Below are 22,497 nucleotides of genomic sequence, written 5' to 3'. Positions count from 1 at the left end.
TCACCTTGTTTTACTACAGCCGACAAGGGTTTTCATCTGCACTGTTACTGCCAATTTTTTTGGACAGTTTAAAAATGGCGCTAGGCATACACGACAATTACAGTCTGGCTTGTTTGCTCTTCCAGTTCCCCCTGCATTGTCTCATAAGTGTTCTCATTTCTCTTTTGCCATCAATGAGTGAGAATATAGCTGTAGATGCCTGTTTAAACATGAGCAGCAGGAAAAAACATGCATACAAAATCTTATTCAGTTTCCAAAATATGAATGTTTACCCGGCGGTAGGTAATGTTGAGTCTGTAAATATACACTAAATTAAATTGTTACAGGATCTCATTCCTCCTGGGATCATTTTCTATGTTTGAATGAGTGACTTGCAAACAAAAACTATTATTGTTGGCATTATGTTTCTTCACCTTTCTTCAAAAAGGTTTCAATTTTATGGGTGAGGCACGGCCACCTGACGTCACATCCGTTTCCAACATGGCACCGTGCATTAAAATAAACCAAGGAAATTATTTTGGCAAATCCAAGACTAGACACAAAAATGGGAACACCAGATATTTAGTAAACTAGACTATACTCTATTCAACTGTTGGCAAGCTTGGGGACAGTATGAAAGGATTTGACTTGACAATAAAATTCATTCTGATTCTGATTTACATGATGTAACAAACTACTGAAAATTAGTTTAACACAGTTACATCATTTCATGTTTTGTGAAGTATTAAGAAATTTGAATATTCTATGACCTCAAAGTAAAACTGCATTTGATAAAAAGAATATTTGAGGACAGTGCAAGATGTTGATGTGCTGAGGTTGACTGCATTATCTGGTCAGTCTGACGGTCAGGGAGTGGTGTGGTCCCAAGGCCTATTAGATATTAATGTATTTAAGCCATGTAGAAACCACTGGATAGATAACCCGGGCACATGTTCTGGGCAATTAAAAGAAATTGACGGATGGACAGACAACCAATTCTTCTGGGGTCCATATGGCAAGGGGGTTTTCACAGGCCCGTTTCAATTACTTAAAGACCTCTGTGCATTGGCATGACACACAAAAACAGACTGGCTTTGGATACTCCACACTTTGAAGCTGGGTAATCCATCTTTCTCAACCAAAGGCACAAACAAACTCATAACGCCATCATCCTTGCAAGATGGATGTCTAAATAATCCCATCAAAATTCCAGAACCTCTTGCATCACTGACCCATGCACAAGACTCTCTCAGTGTATGCTGACTCGATTAGATTCAAAGCAGCCAAGCGGCCAGGTGTTTGTCTGCTTTATGGTTCTTTAATCTGGAGGTGTTCTGTTGTCCTCAAAGCTACCTTGAGGTAGCATACATCTCAGAAGAAAAAAACTCCTTGTACATCATTGGCAAAATATCAAGAACATTACACACTAAACTTTAAGTGAGGTATGTTGAAGTTTCTCACCTTGAATGAAAAATCCTAAACTGTGAAATTTCAACATCCTTCCCTTCCCGTTTCCCCATGCGACCCTTTGAGATGATAAAATTATTAACCTTAGAGTTGAATGTCATCCCTCTTTGAACCTGGTTGCCCTGAAGATACACATTTTTTTTATGTAGTCATCTATACCAAACCTCAACATATTTTGTGGGCTATGCTGTAGGCTAATGTATTATTCACCCTCCAATAATGTGCTACCACAGCTGACAACTTGGGAGGAGAAGGATATGACCCATCATTCCTCACACCTCACCCACCTCCACAGGCACACAAGGCCAAAAGGCATCGACTGATGGATTTATGGAGCGCACAATGCACGTTTGAGCGCATGCACGAGTCATTGCCACAGGTTATCCTGAATAGTCAAAGCACAGATTTTCATGAATGTTTGCATAGAGCGCTACCGATAAGGTCATTCGGGGAACCGACAAACGTCAGTAATATAATATATATAATAACATTTATACTGAATATTTTACAGTGCTGCGGAGTCTGAAGGTTATTTATCATATTGCCATTTTTATTCACGTTTAACAGGATCATCTATGAAATAGGTAAATCAGTCAGATTTATTATTTTCTATTAATGCAGTGGATAAGATTAACACAAGTTCAAATTCTTCCACAAAGGGAAATGTGTTAAAAGAAAATAATTAACTTTAATAACTTTATTAGTCACCAAGGGGTTTACCTCACCTGCCCACCCCTTCTAGCATATATTAAGTTAAAAAATAACAATCTTCCTGTTTATGCCTAAACTGGCCCATTAACGAAAGCAGTATGTGAGACAACCGAAGCAGTCTTAAGAGCGTGAACAACAACCTTTTTGTCTCTCTCTTACTAGAAAAGGAAAACATATGACTTCCATTCATCACTTCTCTTCCACGTACATCCCTGCACAACCCTAATCCTCTTGGGAGGTCTCGATAGTAAGTTAGGTGGAGTCAAAAACGCTCCAACTCTTGGGTGTGGATCAGCATTGGCCCGATTAGTCATTGGCCCTGACAGTGAACCAATCAATGTGGCGAGGTTAAAAATGGCTCCCCAGGGATGCTGGTCCACTTGGGACAACTGTTAATGGGATTCTCCTTTCACTACACCAAGGCCACAACAGATTGGACCAACTGACCCCGGGCATTGGCATCGTCAGTGAAAGCAGAGGAAAAGGCTTTTTTTGGGCAGAGGATGTTTGTGTTGGTAGATTTGTAGCTACAGTAATTATTGGATTTAAGTTACCCGTATGACTTTATCTACTGGTGTGGCTCACTCAAGGCTATAACAGTAACTGTTGTTTCCATTCTTGCAGCCAATTCTTGTTTAACCCATAAACTACAAATCTCCCTCCTCAGTAGTGGGCACAAAACAGGCAGCGGCATCAGAATCTTCCCAAAGATTCTGTGATTGAGAAGTAACTTAATGTACTCTAAAATCTCTTGTCCTGACCTTTGAAAGTATTGCAATAACTGAGCTATAAAGAGATGACAAAGTAGAAAAAGTGTGTTATTTCTCCAGCGCTTTTGCTGCCCTGGGAAAGTGTTAATATTTCACAAACACCAAAGTTTGCCATCCTGTTCCTCCAGGTTTTCATCCATTTTTAATGACAGCCAAGTCTAACATGAGTTGCTCTATTCTTAGGCTAATAAATAGGTGAGGAATTGTTTAGATAGATTTTTCATTATGTGGAGCACTTAGTATCACAGGAACATACCGCTAGAAAGTGTTTTATGAAACATCAAGGTCAGGGTGGTGCTTTGCATAGAAAAAAAACAGGGGTCAGCAGCCATTACTGGGACTGTATGGATTGTCTGAAAGAAGCACCATTAGCAACGGACTAATTGGGGGGGAGCAAAGGATTTCCAGCCCTGGTCGTAGCACAGATTCATAAATAAGTAAAAGCAAGGTCAGGGTGGGTGCTTAATTAACAAAGTGTATGTGTGTGTGTGTGTGTGTGTTGAATCTCAAGAGGGGCTGAGCCAATCTGTTTGCAAGGATGGAATATCGCAGCAATCCTGTCTATCTTTGAGGCATTGATTGATGGTAAGCCAAATTGAATCGCTAATCATCACAACCCCCCTATCCACTACCACCACCCCTCCCTTCGGGGATTGGGAAAGGCCAAAAGTGGCAATGGAGGTAATGCTTTTGTATCCCCTTCCTGACACTGGAGGCTTAAACATTATAATTCTCCACAACTCTCCCCCAACCACACCCCAGACCACCACCCCACCCCCTTCCACTTGACCCCCAGACCCTCATCTGGCTAGGGGTTATTTGACTCCTGTGAGTGTGTGTTCCCCTTCACACTTACAACTTTCTTTTCACACTTTTTCTCTTAGGCATTTAAAAACTAGACACCGCATACCACTTCTTGACACCCCCTGTGGCAATTTGTCCTGCTGTATGGAGGTGCATTCTTTTTGCATTCCACCCCACTTAGTCAAAACTTTGCACGGCTCATGTTGACAGACATCGAACATGTATTGGTGGTGGTGGTGTGTGTGTGGGGTGAGAGGTCAACCTTGCGAAAAGAACGTATATCCAAGATGTAAATTGATTTGATTTGTATACACCTGCATTTGTGATGCAAAAGTGGATGAAGGGGAAAATGTTGAATTGTGGAGATTTAATTTGCTTTTGCTTTCTATTGACAGTCTGTTATTGTTCAATTTACAATTACAGAGGTTTTGCAATAGTCAGAGTCCCTTTCTAGAATTTTTACATCAAATACATCAAACAGGCATGAGATAACAGGGAGAGGACAATAATACTATAATTAGGGCCCACTGTATTTGTGACAAGATGAGGCAGAAATGACGAGTGGTTGCAGCAGAAGAGTGGTGAGGAAAAATGGAAACAACAGCTTGAGGCAAGACTCAGAGGAAGAGAAGCCAAATAAAATGAATGAAAGGTGAAGCTTTATTTCTGGATGAGCCCATTTTTTGGCTCGTCTGCCGTGCTGCACGACAACCAAAGGTCAACGCCGCCTCACGATTAAAAAGTAATCATGTATTAAATAAAATAATGCTTTTCACCTTTTGCTGAACACAGTTTTGATATTGGGGACAATTGAGCATTTTGCATATTAAATAGAAGCTACTGTTACACTTGCAATCACTACTTACCCAAAGATTGTGTTTTGAAACTGTTACACAAAAAAGTAGAATCAATTCAAAAGGTAAAACACATAAAGATTAATTAGAAAAACACTCTCCAGAGGGCCAATTTCTACCATATTTTTATATTAAAAAGTCCATATTTTTTTATATATTTTTAAAATAATTAAAATTATTTTAGTGGATTTTTATTGGCTGACAATTACGGGACATTACGCTGTGTAGTGAATCAATATAATTCATGGATTTCACTTTTTTAACTGAATTATCAACATTAAATGAGGGTTATACTATATTTGATAATTTGACACGTACGCTACAAAACATAAAATCAAATTAATCAATACTAATTCATCAGAATTAGGTCACTTTCAATATTGTTGTGTCAAGTCAGTGAATAAACCAGCAATCATTGCCATAAAATTCCATTATTATTTTTATTCAAGCAGAAAGTATAAAAGCAATGAAACAAATGTGTAGATATGAATGTCAAATAATAAGAATGCCTGGCTGTGAACTTTAGCCTCTAAGGTCTTCCTGTTGTCTCTTGCCACCCATTAAGTTGAAAGTTTGCAACCACAACTTTTGCCAAGGTAAAAACGCAAGGTCAGTCACCATGAACAAACTCCAGAAAGCTCTCTTCTTTCCTCTCATCAAATTCAAACACGCATGCACATTGCTACTCAACATCCCAATGCCATAATTCAGGAGGAGTACAGCAGATAAGAAAGTCTTTGAACTGTCTGTAAATTTCAAAGCCCTTCTTCACTCTCAATCTCCAAGCTCCCCTGCTGCTCTGTTGCGACTGTGAGAAATGGGCTGATCGATGGGGTCTGACAGCAATGAAACGAATGGTACCAGCTGATTGATTCATTAGTGGTGGAATGGATGGAAGTGGACGCAAAGTGTGACCCTAAGAAGCAGGTGGGTGTGAATTTGGACAGTGATTGGTGCATGTGCATTGAGTGAAGGTAATGTGCACATGTGGATGGTCATTGGCCACCTTATTAAGCAACCGCCACTTCTTGTGTGTGTATGTATGCGAGAATGTGTGTGTCTGTGAGGAGAAATCAAAGGTTAGAAGGGCTTTTGGTGGGGTGTGAAAGGAGAAAGGGAAGCTGTTTGTGGCTGGACTTGGCACTGAGGCAGGGGTCAGATGGTATTGTGCAGCACTTTTATTTGGTGCTCTGCAATTAGACTTCATTGTTCAAACCCTGTTAAAAGTGATGCTAACAATGCCCGCGTCACAAGCATTGAAATGAACAACTGAAAAATGCTTCAGTAACATACAATTTGAGTTGATGGGAATTCAATCTGAGGTTATTTGCAGTTGTGGATGGAAAAATAAATGTAATAGTTAATTTACTTGTGCTCATTTACGATGGTCAAGCGGCTATGTATGGCATGAAGATTTTGCTCTCCAAAAGGTGGCTTCAATACACATCACAAACTCTACTAATCAAATTGATTAATTTAAAAAAAAATAAAAAATAAATACAAATAATTAAAATGATTATTCTTACTCCCAATGACCTTGTAATACTCTCAAAAATGCATCAGTGAAGTGATATTTTTTATTTTTCACATTTTTCAAACTCTAAATTCAGATATAAAAGATATTTATGTCCAAACAAATGGTGTCACACCTTCCGTTTAACAAACTGTCCTGCTGTTACCAAATGGACAGGTGTGATGACTGGCAGAGTCATTAAGAAAAAAAAAGTCGGCACTTCCACATTTGCTCAATTGCCCAAAGAGTGTGATGTAAGTGGGCATTCAGGCTGTCTAGTCTTTTTATTGTCTCCTAAGTATTGCACTCCCCTAAACATTAAAGTCAGCATGTCAGGGAGACTCGGGTCTAACTTGAAGTAAGGTTAAATAAATGCTGCCGCAGCTGGCAGTGTCCGCAGGAGGCAACGCCACGGGACCGTTGGGATTATGTAAATATCACGCCAAAAGGTCACGTGTGATTGGTACCGCTTCAACTGAAATGTGCTGGAGTGAGCGTTAAAGATGTGCTAGTAAACACATTGCATTGCTGAAAACATGACAGTCTTTAAAACTGCTGCTGTTTGTGTCCTCCATTTGTAATAGAAGACGAGGTCTCATTGAGTTTGTGAGCCTTTTTGAAGTACAGGTGATGAATGATTTTGACAGTGCACATGAGAAGTGAAAAAAATGTGACAGGAACCAGTGAGGTGCATTGATTAACGTGAGTAGGCCTACTGATTTCCTCACTAAAGCATAAAATGCACGCTTGTGCCTTCCCAAATTTACTCAGATTAATTATCCTTTTGTGAATCCTACCAAATTAACACCGGCCTCGCACTATTAATGTGTTCCTCCTGATTTAAAAATGTGTTTGCTTTTTTCTATTTTATCTTTTATTTTTTAGATATTATCTTTTTAGTTCAATTAGACCTATAAAATTTTTCACAATAGATTTTACTGTGTTGTAGTTTATAGCGATGACATTTCAAAACAAAAAATAATTCTTTTTATGATCCTGACCCTTAATTCATAAATATTATGAAACATAATTACGTCATATTATTATTATTATTATTATTATTATTATTATTATTATTATTATTATTATTATTATTATTATTATTATTATTATTAAAACTTGATGTGTTAAAAATGACCAGATTTGTAATCAGAGCAAAAAAACAAACAAACAAACCCTGGAAATTATACTTACATCCCTGTTTTAAGATTTTGTAAAAAAATAAAATAAAAATGTTGTCCAGCGTAATTTGTAAAATAACACCCACACATGTGGACTAAGAATATGGATTTGTGAAAAATATTCAATTTACCAAATTGTGACATTGTAGGTTCCGGCCCGATGCCTGTGATATATTTAACAAGCCCTGCCAAACTGAAACCAGGTAAAGTGGCTTTTTTGCCGCCTGAAGGCACTCAGTAACATGGCTACGGCCACTCTCCAGACAGCTGTAACTGTCAATGTTGAAAAGAAATGCAATATATCAAAGACCTTTTTTCCCCCTGCATTGCCAGTTAAATTTGTTGGAGAAGTCTGAGGGTGGCAATGAAACTGTGGAAGTGAGCCCGAAGGCAGACCTGTTCCTGTCTAACTCAACCCCGCCAACCTCCTGCATTGCTTCAACTGTCCACAAAGTTAACAAAAAAAAAACTAATGGACATCACATGTGTTTAAAAATTCCTGGTCCAATTCCATATAGTTAAGTAAGTCCAAGCTAGAGTAAAATGTATGCATCATTCCATTTATATAATTCCAAACAACAGCTTTAAGATGATAAAGTGACTTCCGTGTCAGACGCTTATCCGTGTTTCTGGTGTGTCTTCACACAGTATGTATCAACAAGCTGCACAGTCAGCCTATTTAAATATACACATCCTCTTTCACTGTATTTTTATTCACAACTGGAACACGATAGCCCCGGGAGCTTGACAAGTATGTTTAAAAAGAAACTAACCCAGGCTCAAGAACATAGTCCCCCCTCTCGCAGTGGTTCGAACATGGACCACTTATGACCTCTGATTGGGGGTCACACGGCATGGGTAGTGAGGAGATGAAAAAACAACAGGTACTGACCCTACTAAATTGTATTTTTTTTTTTTTTTTTGACACATGGTCATTAAACACGCACTTTAGGTACAGCTAGCCCAACGCCGCTTTGAAAACATCAACTCTAACGCGTAATACCATGTCAAAGGTGTCCGTTGATATTTGGAAGGTAACTTGTACAGTCAAAAGGGGGAATATCCCACTAATAACCACAATCACCATTGAACTTTCATATTCTGCTCTCTGACTAAACCAGTTCATATGTTAACTAACTACCTAAGTAATTTACTAAACTAATTTGTTCTCTCAAACAACCCCCCACTATAAAGCCCCCCTGACACACATGCTGTGTCACCCAGCTTGCTCGCGTTCAGTCTTTTTCACCCGCGACAATTGTGTGCGCGTGTGTGCGTGCGTGTGTGTGTTTGTGTGTGTGAGAGACGTTCTGCTCTGCTGACTCGAGACAGCAGCAATAGTGGGCAGGCTCAGACACATTTGGCCTCTCGAGCTTGGGCTCTACCCTGGGTGTCAAAGACGTGCCATCCCGCAAGGCCCCTGGGCTCCATGTGATGCCAGCACGAAATGAGTCAACACACACACACACAGCATAGGGTGTCTTGAAAAAGAGCATGCACAGCAAAGTTCTCTCAGCAAACTGCGGTTTGGCGACACGAACACACACACTTGACATGAGATGTAATGATCAAGGTAGGAGATGTCTTTTTAAATCCGGTGAACGAAGATTAAGGACTGTATTCATCAGACAGTAGCAGGATAGCTTGGCCAACTTTTTTTGGGGACAGTTCATATCAGGAAATGTTCCAAATGCTCTCAACCATGACTATGGCGTTAAACCCACTCTCAACTTTTTTTTAATGAATAACACATTATAGTTGTTTCTTGCTCTCCCTCATAGAGGACTGAATAAATCACAATGTGTTTTTCGTTATGCACAATGCTTAAAAATGACAATTTTGTTCTATTACATTAGGAAAAATATAATGTTCTGTTTCCATTTTTGAGCAATCTTTAGATAACTACCTACCTTAATTACATGTTTATTATATGTACTCTGTATATTTATTATATGTATAATTTTGATGCAATTACCTCAATTAATAATAATAATAATCATTTACATTCTGTGATTTGTCCCCTGTGATTGAGTGGTGATCAGTCCAGGGTGTACTGAATATTTTTAATTGTTTTAAATCGTTCATCAGTTCATTAGAAGATTTATTGCACTGAATGTATATCTCAAAATGTATGTCAAAAAAAAAAAAAAAAAACACTTTACAAGTGCTGGCGACATGCTACACTTGGTTTTAATAATATATGCACTAGTGTGTTTAATTATCCAACAATATCATATTGCAGCTACTTTTACATGCCACTGATCATATTTCAAACTATAACACTAAAACTAATTAATAGACAACCTAAACAAATTTGCATGAATAAGGTAGAGTCGTAAAATAAAGTGTGCCCTGTCTATCCTCCAGCATGGTGTGTGAAGGCACCAGCTGGCCAAAGATGGCCGTTGCCTGCCTTCATGTGAAATTCCAGCTCGGTAAATCTTTCCACGCCACCATTTTAGTCATGAAGTAGAGCCCTGTGCACATGAGCACTCCTGCACACCCAGATAGCTTGAAGCATATCAACAGCATTGCTTTGGAGTCCAGTTCTGACCCACATCGCAATACTACAACGACACAATACCCTCCATATCATCATCCCATTCTTATAGGTTGCTGTCTGACCCCCCGCCATTCTTCCTGAGCGTCTCATGCCCGATCAAATCTAAATCACCGTACATCTGTTCAATAGAGCTGCTGTCAGAAAAATGAGCGACATAGCGGATGGAAGACACTAAATACTAAGGGCTCTCACTCACATAGTTGACCTCTATATAGCTCACGTCTACTGGCTGGTATTTAAGAGGATCATCAAAACAAATGCAGATAAACAATAGAATAATAAAAACAGCAATGGCACAAAATTGAGCACAAGTCCTCTTCTGTGGCTATACAATACTAATTTGGATCAGCACCAAATTGTGCTCCTGAAAGATGCCCATCAATTTTTTATCAACTCAAGATGCATTTTACTCACTGCGAAATTAGAGAGGCCCGTTTTTGGCCCAATTCTAGAGTCTTGGTGAAATAATTTGAGGGTTTTTTGCACAATGGTAAGAAACCAACTGCAATGCAAACAGTAAACTACATGGTAAACAAAAATTGTAATATACTGAAGCCACAGACAATAGTGATAATAATAATGATAACAATAATAATATTATAATAATCATCAAATTATAATTATCCTCAAAGAAAATTACAAAACAGAACAATAACAAGGGCTGACATTTTTACAATCAAAAAAGAAATATTAATAATAATCATTATAATAATAATAATAATACTTTTTTAGTATTATTAGTATTATTAGTAGTAGTAGTATTAGTAGTAGTAGTAGTAGTAATAGTAGCAGTTGTAGTCTTATTAGTATTATATTGTTATTATTCTCAAAGAATTAAAAATTGGACATTACCGAGAAGAAGGGGGAGCATTTTATTATTAGTGTTGCTTTTATTGTTGTTAAATGGTTTTGAGCTTATATTAACTATTTTTTTGGGATGGGGCGACTGCTGAACAATGAGGCCAAATGGTCCCCCCAATTGATTCAAAACCAGTGATGAATAGCCTTATGAATTGGTAATTGCTCCTTGCAAGAGCACTGCAAGTCTCCCTCCCTGCATCTAGTTCTGCCTTTTTAAAAGGCTGAGCTACATCGATCGCCTCAATCGATATGGAGCACATCAATTGACACTTTGTTGAAGCCTCCATGTGACAATTACACCCGTGCCAACGCCTATATGCTCTTTCATAACATGGGATAGATAGATAGATAGATAGATAGATAGATAGATAGATAGATAGATAGATAGATAGATAGATAGATAGATAGATAGATAGATAGATAGATAGATAGATAGATAGATAGATAGATAGATAGATAGATAGATAGATAGATAGATGCTCATTTATTTATTTATTTATTTATTTATTCATTCATTGTTTATTCATTCATTTGTTCATGTATTTATTACATGCTTCCATACTCGCACTGCATCAATCAAACGCTTTTGTTTAATTCCACTTGGTGGGAATGTGATTTAGAAGCACTGCTTATGCTTGGCTCAAACCGTGATAATTGTAATAACATAAAAATCGTGACACTGACAAGGACCCCCCGCTGTCACACATACACTTACACACAGTATAAATCATTCGCCAAGTGTAAACGGGCCGAGGAAGGCTCCCGTGGAGGTGTGATCTCACCCACGTAAACACATAAACGTGTGCATCAAAGCTCCCCGTTTGTGCACAATCACTCCATATTGCGCCGTAAATACATCCTCGCTGTTACAAAAGACAATTGAACGCCCATTTGTCTAACTTATATGGAGAGGAAATGTGATTTTCAAAAATGAATAATTGCCGTAATCAAAGGCTGCCTGGAAGAAGAGATACTGAATCCCACTATATGCCCATTATGATAAAATAAAAACACATAAAAAAAACACAGAAATACCACTGCCACTGTAAATTAGAGGGATTTAAACATTGGATGTAGCGTCAAGAAACACTTAAAATCATCTGGATTCACTTTTCGCTGGCCTGTACCCTTTAAATTTTAACGGAAAAAAAAGTATATTTGTTTGCAGCAAAACATCTCGGAGCTGAACATTAAAGACTCAAAAACTCACTACTCAGACCCCACCATTAGAAATAGTATCCATCAACTTGAAATAATATTAAAATAATAATAATTTTTGCTAAATATTTTCCCAAGTCTAATACAACTTACAATAACTGTTATATGCCTCGTTAAACTCACTTCGTATTTTTATTTAAAAGATAAAATGTCAAACCCACTTCTCCTGGGGACCCGGGTCACTAAAAATTAGCCACCCTGAACGAGCCATAATCTAAGAGTGGATGTAAATTATTGTTTAGCTGCCTGTGAATGGGAAAGCCCACACGACAACTTGAAACTTAAAACCTTAAATGGAAGTCGGCCTGGGACGAATAAGAGAAAGAAGGAGAGGGAGACCGAAAGAGGGAGAGATGAATCCATTAATTATTCCCGGGGCTGTGTGACCTCAGGACCCGGGGAGTCTCGCAGTGGGGCCTGCTGAACTTCCCCCGCAAGGCTCAGTGTATTTTTTTTCTCAAAGTACAACAAAACAGAGCCAGAGTGTTCACCATAAATCACTGTGCTGTATTAAAAGCTGCTAGGTAAACCCTACGCCCGGTCGGCGGGACACAATTTATGACATCACTTGTAGCGAAATATATTGTTCAGTGAAATCCATCCGTTTGCAAAGCAGAGACGCAACTCACTCGTTTCTGGTGTCAGGGGGAAAAAGACTTTTGTAGATCTTTTCAGCCTCATTCTGTCTACATCTGGAGCTAACTTGAGCCTCAATTCATCCATTCAAACCATGTGTTTTAAAGCACTGGTGTCCAATTGGTGTCCGCTGATCTTTACTGGATCACTCGAAGGTCCTTGGTTGGTCTATTGCAAATAAACAAGTCTTTTAAAAAAATATGAGTTGTTTATTTGCAATAGCCTTTATTTATAGTTTTGTTAATATTTAAAATATATTTTGGGCGTGTTCTGAAAGTTCAAAAAGTTTTACAGCACAGGGATATCAACAGAGCAATAAAGATAACACGTATCAGTTTTATTTCAGTTTATCATCTTGCATACAAAAAAAAGTGCACGTTTCGTTTTGACACAGCACAAAATGTAATTTACACGAGAAAAACACACCGCTCTATGCGGCGGGAGGTTTAGTCTACAATTTTCAATTATGAGGCAATACATTAAATTTGGGTGTCGTTTATTTATGTGTTTTGTGTATTATGTTTCGGTAAAACAAATGAGTTTAATTACATTAGATACGTCGAGTTTAACATTTTTCAATTGTACAAAACAAAAATTGCGCGTCAGTCAATCATGCAGGCAACGCGCACTCGCCAGCAGCTCTATATGTCCCACTTTTTACAGCACCACAATACACCCTCGAATGCAGCATTCATGTCATTCACGATGCACGCTTCAGGGCTCCCCCAGACTTATTTACCATACTTTGTTCCAAAGAGCAAGGGTTAAAAACGACTAATCAAGTAATCCCGGAATTTAAAAAAAAATTGTGAAAAGTGCCGTAAAATTGATGTTATGTCTCAGTTATCATTTTATCTTTTGCTTTCACTATAATAATGAAAACGAAATAATAATATTAATATTTGGAAACCAAATGTTGAGTTGAATTTGTTTTCTATAGTTCAACGACCCAATTTCAATGCGTGACGATCTACACGTCAAAAGGCCACACAACTCTAAAAGACGCGTAGTTAACCTCAGAAGAAAAGTGTTTTTTTTTAAGTGGGGGGTGGGTGCGTTCGACCACCACCACCAGCACCTCGACACCCCGGTGAGATACAGTGTGGCGCTAATTTTCTCTAAAAGAGCAAGGAAGCAGCAGCAGGCGATGGCTAATGGTGCAAAAGGGAGAATACGCAACTCCCATTGTGGAGCATAACAATTGCGCACTAAAAGTTGGACCTCCTGCCCTAAAACAGATGTCCCACTCTTTTCAGTTCAACCTGGTTTTTAATTGCAAATTGACAACTCAATACATAACTTGGCCAGTGGAGGTGTTTATTGTGACCCATTTACAATAAACGAAATTAAAAATCCTGCATCGAATTTGAATTTGTGCGATTCTGAAAATGGGTGGATGGATAGATGCATTTCTTACCTTCAACTGCAGTGGCTACGGGCAGCAAGAAGCTGCACAAGAGCAGAATGTAATCCATTGTCATAAGGCGCTCATGTAAACAGAACCACGAGAGGGACGGTGTACAATCCCGAGCTGGTCACACTCCACGCACAGTCCGCTCCTTGAAGTCCCAACCTTGTTATGGCCACGGAACCATTCAGCAAAAAGCCGAAAGGTGCGCGTTTATTGGAAGAAATGACACCATGCAGGTAGTGAAAAACATAGAAGCCGTCGTCTTCTCTTTATCTCCAACGCGCCTTTTAATAGAACCAGAGGAACCGGTAGCAGAACTCCTCCTGGTGTCCTCCTCTGCGCACGGAGCGGATCAGCTGCGAGCAGGGAGTCCAGTCCGGGACCACACCATTGGCGCAGTAGTTCCACAATCAGGATTTCCCTCCTGAAGTCACCGAGAAACCCCCCAAAATATACAACGCACACTGCGAGGAATATCCTAAAACCACTTTCTGTTGGGTCACAACAAAAGAGAAAGACGCACTTGTGACACCACCATTACAGTGCGTGTAGTCCATGCAAGGAGAAAAAAAAAAACGGAGAACCCGGCTGCGTCCACTGACAAACGATACCTCAGAAGCTGGGTTTTAATTGGTACGGTATTTATTCCCTGAGCGGATTGATCAGCGCTGGTTGCTGCTGTGGACCGTCTGCCTCGCTCTGTGCACTGGAATGAGGCATACAGCCGTGGAGGAATAAGGAGAGTGAGAGAGAGCGAGAGCGAGAGAGAGACAGAGAGCGCGCGCGCGAGAGAGAGAGAGAGAGGGGGGGGGGGGGGGGCTCTAACTGTCAGTCTCACCATCATATAGTCTCTTGTTTATTGCCTAAATTAAGTCAAAAGTTTCCTTCACAATTGATACCCAACTGCTGTCCCGCAATTAATCTGCATGTGGAATCAGGACAGTCAGGGTGCGTTTTGTTTTTGGACAAACCAAAAGGCGCTCAGATGCAACAATACAAAAACATTTTTAAAGAATCACAACAGCAGACCAGTACAAGTAGAGTGTTTTTATGTTAATGTTTTGCAACATAATTGTAACGCTTTGATAACATTTTGTAGAGTGGCGCTGCCTTTTGCTTTCTGTTTGAGAGATTCAAACACACGCGCTGTTGTCCACAGGCATGGACACACAGCGCCCCCTGCGGATCGCCTCTATGAGAGAGAGAGAGAGGAGAGCGAAGGAGAAAGGCAGAAGGGAGAGTTTCCGTGCAAGAAAAAATATTACCATCACAAGGTTACTGTTTGAATTTATCCAAGTGTGATAGTGACATTACTAAATCAAACATAATCCTCAATGAATAATCAACACAATGGAATAAAGGTCAAACACGTTTTCTATACGTACATTAGTATCACAGAATGCTCAGATTATGTTTTGTTGGCCACTACATATAATGTGCATTCGCCACTGCCCTTGGGTGCACGCAGAGTTATTCAGCTCAATAAGCATAACAAAATCTTTATTTTTTCTTCCACGGGCCATATAGCTGCAAAGTGTTTTCCTTTTCTGCTAAAGCTGACAGCAGGAGGTGAGAGGGTATCTGCCACAGCCTGAACTGTACAGCCGTTCTCCTCATTCTCTTCGCCAAGTTGTTTTGTTGTATCACTAAGTGCTTGGGGGACCCCTTCTCCAAAGTGTGCTAAACCATATTCCTGGGAGTTTATCGTCTATTTTCTTTTTGCAGTCATTAGTAGATATGATCATGTTAAAACAAAAATCTAAATGGCTATGGCATGTTCCCGTTTATAGAGAATATTTCATCACCATTGACATAGTTTGAATGATATTGCCTTCTTAGAGCTAGGTTTAACTTGGCATAGTCGTCTTAATAATGAGGTAACAAATTGCACATGCTGCCATCATTACTAATTATGTTTAATATTAATGTGTTCTCTGCTCTATGTGAATACAAGAGTGAATTTGAAAGCAGACTCATACTCCACTCATAAAGCAACGTCAAAGTTAATTCAAGCAAATTACAGAATGCAGGCCACCTTTTCTTTTTTTAACTTTTTTTCTGTTTACATGAGCCAGCATTGGTGTCAATTCAAGGGAATGCATTGCCTGGAAGTATTTCAAGGAATGAATATAAAGAGTTCAGGCATTTGCAAGGAGAGCAGACCTGCACAGGGCCAAATGACTGCTCTGTTAGTGTAAAGTTAAAAGGCGATTGGATGTCATTTCCTGGGAGGTGCAAGCAGACAAACGTAACCATGTAGTCTGTTGTGTGTCGCCTTAACACGAACTGCTGAAAAATATTTGGAAGTGAAAACCAACATTTGTGTGGTTTATTTTCAGGCTATATTCAAAAGGTCGCAAAAAATAGTTGGGCGATAAAACTTTCATGTCAATAAAACGCCTATGAAACTTATAAATGTATAATAGAATTTTGAGATTTTTTTATGCACCAAAATAATGCAACATAGGGGCATGATTTTTTTTAAAGTTGTAATGTTAGTACAAGTCAAAATTTGTCTTGATGTTTTCCCTTTTTTTTACAATCTTGTTTACTTTAGTTTTTAAAAATAAAAAAAACAAATTCTGAATTTATTACCTTAATTTATTTTCACGCGCTCTGGCCACTAATAATAAATTAACATCAACAATTATATAGTTAGTTTTATTAATAATAATGCACTTCTAGTTAATTGTGATTTTTTTTTATTTATTTAAACAAAACAATTGAGAGCAAATACATATAAAAGGTTTCCTATATTATGATTAGATGGGGGTAGAAACAAAAACAGAGTTTTCTTAATGTGTCTTATTGGTAAGAGGATCTGTGGCCGCTTCAAAGCACACCATCTATAGTCACCGAAACCCGGTCTCGGCTGCCTGGCCAACATTAGAGGCCCGGATTACAAGTGCCACCCCTGTCATTTCAACAAACTTCTAACTTGCACTGACTCGTAACAAAAATAAGCTAAGGCAACCTTCCAAAAGTGCAGCGTTAGATTTTTGCCTTTATTTGTAATTGAATTTTGAGTATTTGTTTCAATGATACAAAATAGTAACATTTTATGACGTCAAATCCAATTCCCTACTGGAAAGATAAAAATATTAAAGCGCATAAAATATCTGTCTTGTAACAAAAAAAAAAAAAAGGCATCCACATTAATAAATTGATGCTTTGGTGCAGGTTTGTTTTTAGTTTATGGAGTAGATCAATTGTGGGCTTGTTTGAGGGTGTTCCTAATATAAATTGCTATAGTAAAACTTTCTACATTTCCCTTGGTTAATGGCCGTAACACAATAAAATTTCATTGTTATCGTGGGAACAAGGGAAATTATTACAGTATACTGTACTTCACAGTATTCTTTATCCTATGTTCTAACTGCAATAACAACAACGCACTTAATAATTTAGACCCATAACAAATCCATTTTGGTCTTATCTGCTTTCGATTATGTGACCGTATGTAAACAGCAATATCGTGAAAAGACATATATACATGCTCAGATTAGCCTTCACAATGTGATCCGGGGAACGTCTCACGGCACCTGGCACATATTAGGAACACCGTTCACAAAGTGGTAGACATTTAACTGCCATATGGAAATTTTTCATGCTTACACCTACTGGGCCTCAGCAGACACTCACAGACCTCAGCCGTTGTTCCTCCCACTCATCTTGTGCCAGGATATCGGTGTCTCCGTACGTTCTCGATTTCATACATACACACACACACACACGAAGACCATGGACCTTTCCTGAAACACAGAAAACTTTTACTTCTCTTCCGCCCTTACAAATCAAATGCCCGTGCTCAAACACAAACACACGCACTAACCCCAACTCTATAGCACGTATAAAACATTTACAGATCCACAGACACACACACGTACAGTGTAGCTCTCATGTCTGGATTTGGTCTAATAGCAGTACTAATGTGATGTGAGTGTGAGCGGATCGCTTTACTCCAGCAATATTAAGGGAATGGTACTGCTGGTTATGTTAGAGTGTCTTTTGACATGTGCGTTCATGTGTGCGCCTGTGTGTGTGTGTGTGTGTACGTGCGTGCATGCGTGTGTGTGAACAGGCGTTGAGTGCTGCTGGTAGTAGTACTGGTGGTATAGGAATGGCTGGTGGGTGGCTCTGGAGAATCTCAATATGTGCATGTGTCGGTGGTGGGAGGGCGGTTCACAGAAGTTTTGTTGCTGGTTGGGGGTTGGGTGGGGGTTAGCCTAATCCTTCAGGCCTTCACCACTGACCGAGCACTTAACACAGGATCACAAATGCAGCTCGAACTGAACCCCCCTGAGGACTGCCATCAAGTTCTAAACGCAGCACCGCAAACACACGTGCAAACAAACACACCGAACACCGCATGCACTTTCGAGGTCTCACCTCTTGTTCCCGTCCCCACATTGCACATCAGCACCTCTGTGCTAACTGCTCAATTCTTCCTCTCCAACACCCTAAAGTCTACAGCAGAACAGCTACCGTCTGACATTGTTGACCAGAATCATGTTTCCAGCAAAGGGTACATTTCCATTTTGTTCACCACAGTACAGTTTGGAACACACAATAGTACATTACTACAGACCAGCTGAGTAAATACCTAGACATCATATCAACACAACAAACACATGATCAAATCTGAAAAAAATACCCACATAATATAGTGCATATATACAAAGGTTTATGCAATGAGTGTTCGAATCTATATTTATTGTCATGAAGTGGCGCTTTGTGTACTGCTTGTTGCTCCCACCACCACTTCAAATTGAGTTTGCCAACAGTCACGTAATATAAAGGTTTGAGGGTAAACAGAGCTAAAGCGCAACGCTATGCAATGTACCAAACCAGGTGAAACAAAAACTTGAACCGGGCAAATGTTTGTGTTATAATGCAATGCAATGCAATTCACAGTACGTAACAGCACTTCAATAAGTTCCTTTGACTTTCCATTCCAAGCAATTTATTTATGCAATGTGTTTTGTAATCGATTGTTTAGTATATGCCCGACCTTACGGAATAATCCTTATAACCTAAAAGCACCTTCTCCACAAATTCATTTTCTGAACGAATGACTATATGACTCATCGTCCAGTCAGAATGACACTCTGACTGACAGACACACACTCATAGTCAGTCATACATTGTATGCATACAGAGGAGTCTGTGCACCAAGTAATTACCCATACTGGGGACCTGCGATGAAAGAATCAATCTATCCTCACTAGCACAGGATTATGTTAGGAACATTGGAAGAATCACGCAGTTGTCTGCACGCTACTTGGATGGGAAATGGGAGTGTTGCGGATGAGGTGGCAGACAAGTGATTACATTTGCTCCCAACTCAAATGGCATGTAGTTATTTCCCTCCTAAGAAGTATTGAACTGTGATTTGAGTTTCCAGAGAGGGTTTTGGAAGAGTGAAATTCAGTTCTTTACTTTGTCAACAAGCCATTTCTTATGCCATTAAAAAATAATGTGTTTATAGGGGAAATACTCCAGCAAAGATTTAACTGTGTGTAGGGTGGGCTCCAGTTAAGATCAGAACAAGAAAAACAAGAAGGTGAACATTTCAAGTCGCCTTTGTTTAAAACTATCACTGTGTGGATGATGTATGTGCAGATTTTGGCACTATGAAATACAGTCTTAAAACTGGTGGAAAGTTGAAGGTGCAAGTATGAAGTAGATCTGTGACAACCAACCTAATTTAGACATCCAACACGGTCCAATATTCCATAGTGTGATATGGAAAGTAGAAACCTTTGGTGAACAGGGGATCGTTAATTGGCGATAATATATGAAACGCGTCTTTCTTGGCTGTACTGTTGAGTGTCTAAACGGGTGGGGTCAAGTTCATATACAGGATAGCCAGCACAATCTGCGCAATACAACACTTTGGAACATATTTGAAGGCATTCTGTTTAAACGACCAATGCCATTGTAAATACAAGGTCTAATTAAAGTGATTCACATCCTACGGTATGTGTCATTCTGGCACTCCACTAGTAACTGTAAAGTATATTACAAAAAGGGTAGAGCTAGACACAATGGAGACTTTCATAGTTCAACAAAGAATAATTCCGAATAAACAATCATCCATCCATTTTCAGAACTGCTTCATCTTCATGGGAGTTGTGGGTGTTGTGGAACCTATCCCAGTTGACTTCCTGTAGTACGCGGGGTATAGCATTTACACTGACAATCACACCTATGGATAATTTGGAGTAATCAATTGGCCTACCATGCATATCTTTGGATTGTGGGAGGAAACCGCAAGCACGGGGAGAACATGCAAACTCCATACAAGAAGGCCCAAGCCGGAATCAAACCCACAACAGAATAATAAAGCTACCATCTGCGCAAGTAGCCATGGACCAATTTCCCAACTGCCATCCATCTTCAAGTGATTGATTGAGGATTGGTCTGTGTCTGCCTCTTGTTCTGGTTCAGCTGGGATGGGCTCCAGCTCTCCCCGTGGTGTCGAACAGTATAATCGGTATAGAAAATGGATGGACGGATGGAGTCCAGTGTGAAGGAAAGAGGTTCATGCAGGATGCCTTAAGCCCTCGCCCGGAATCAAAGGTCCGGGATGAATAATCACCGGCACTGCTCCAATAACATAATGATTGATTGTCCCTCAACCTCACACTGTCTGAGATAACATAGCTCAAAGTGTTCAAACACAATGTCAACACCGCGTCTCCCTCGTGGGGCCCCTGTTCGCACTCTGCACCCAGAAATCGTATGTTGGCCTTTGACCATTCAGCATGTTCAGCTGCAAAATACAACGCTCCCTGCAGTCTGCATAACCTCAAGGGCAGGCAACAGTGGCAAATGGTGGCACATGCTGTTTACTGTAGGTCACCGAGGTTCTCTGTCAGTATCATCGTAACGAAAAAACAAAAACATCTACTGATGAAAGAACCGCGCAGGAATTTACTGCATTTTGAACAATCATCAAACATTGTGAGATTGTGTATTGGTAATCTTTATTCTCATACGGGTGACTTATGTGAGGACACACAGTGAAGTGCAGGTTAACACGTTGGTGCCTCCTTCTTATGAGGAAAAATTTGCAGCAGCAAATAGTCTCTGCCCATATCAACAGTCAGGTTAAAATGAGTTCAAGTCCCCAACCTCCACCAATTATCCCAAAGATGGTTATTTGTGGCTAACCTTACAATTAAATGGTTTTATTTGAGCACTGGCTACCATTCAACATGGCTCCCATCTGCCCACTCTTTCTGGTGCAAGGCACAATGAACCAAATGCTGTGTAATGGGGAAAAAGAGTAATTTTACCCCTCTCTCAACCCAAATATATGCACAAAAATAAGGAAATGTCTCTCATATCCCAGGATGAATGGCTAACTACTGATGTCAAGCCAAAACAAAGGCCACCAAATGAGATAGTTACATGATTCAGCAAGTGAACACATGGTGTGAGCACGCACGCACTTGGCAAGATTTCATTCATTGTGTGTGAGTGCGTGCGTGTGTGTGACAAGCTGTTATTACCTGTGTGCATTGGTCTGTGTAGTGTAGCCTGTGTGCTTGCATGCAAAGTTTTTATTACCAGGAGTATGTGTAATGCACCAAAGAGCTTATTACCTTGGCATTGTGTTGTGTGTGCGTGCGTCGCCCGTATCAGTTTCTTCCTCGATACCAGATGACTCCCTGTGATCACGAGCTTGCATGAAAAGAACGGAACGTAGTGGAACCGGATCAGGGATGTTAAAAACATTAAGAAGAATCAGTGTTTATCCAAGTGTTGTCATCCTTTAATAAAGTCCAGAAAATACAAAAAGACTACATGCAGAAATTTAAGAACAATTGAAATCAGGACCAATGTTGCAGTTTGGGTTTTGCACCATAATTACATTTTTCACTCAGGTTTCTGTTTTAGGGGTCCAATATTTTGTCTCTTGGGTGGTCAAAGATAAGAATAAAATTGTGCATTACACACTACGTAAAACAATTACACCTTCGGAGAATAAGAGCAACTTTATAGCCCTGAAACGCTACGAGCAGTTTCATTGAAAGCTGATAATTAGCCAGATGGGTTGTGCATCGATTTTACCCTGAGGAGCAGAAATGGACTCTGCCTGTATCAAGATTCAAGACATCACGCATACCAAGCAAAAAGAGACATAAACAAAAGTAAAACAGTAAAAAAAAAAAAGAAATCAATTCAGAAAACGTAATTCATTCACTGTGACTTTTCTAGAGAATGTCCGAATAGTGTTAAAATGTTGGGCAGAGTTTGTTTTGCTTGTATATTGGCCAACAGCTACATACAGTCTTGTTTTTCCTGAATGATGAATTCATACATACACAATAGCCTACATGATGAATACAGACCAACCCCAGCTCGAGGTACGGAAGATAATTTCCGCTTTGTGTGCTTTGTTTACCTTGTGTTGAAGTCCTGCTGATGCAGTCAAGTGCAACATTTTGCACTATTCACTTAGAAAACAGGTACATTGACGGACATTCATAGGTGGTGACAAAAGAGTTGCTAAAATGTTCA

At 39.5% G+C, this 22,497-nt stretch overlaps 1 protein-coding gene across 15 annotated transcripts in view; it reads right to left on the bottom strand.

Annotated features, from left to right (window-relative positions):
• Positions 1–14,707, bottom strand: part of LOC125976095 (ephrin type-B receptor 3) — a 48,809-nt gene extending 34,102 nt beyond the window's left edge. For 7 of the 15 annotated variants that reach the window (XM_049731961.2, XM_068652123.1, XM_068652125.1 and 4 more), the window contains exon 1: positions 13,975–14,705. In XM_049731961.2, the coding sequence (XP_049587918.1) occupies positions 13,975–14,038 (64 nt within the window). In that variant the 5' untranslated portion in view covers positions 14,039–14,705. Of the gene's footprint in view, positions 1–13,974 lie in introns of all 15 variants that reach the window. The other 8 variants (XM_068652124.1, XM_068652127.1, XM_068652128.1 and 5 more) reach the window with 4 other exon arrangements.
• Positions 14,708–22,497: the final 7,790 nt, after the last annotated feature.

Source organism: Syngnathus scovelli, chromosome 10, assembly GCF_024217435.2.
Source record: "Syngnathus scovelli strain Florida chromosome 10, RoL_Ssco_1.2, whole genome shotgun sequence".
In the NCBI taxonomy this organism is placed as follows: Eukaryota; Metazoa; Chordata; class Actinopteri; order Syngnathiformes; family Syngnathidae; genus Syngnathus; species Syngnathus scovelli.
Note: the sequence above shows the minus strand (reverse complement) of the source record. Positions and strands in the feature narration are given on the sequence as shown.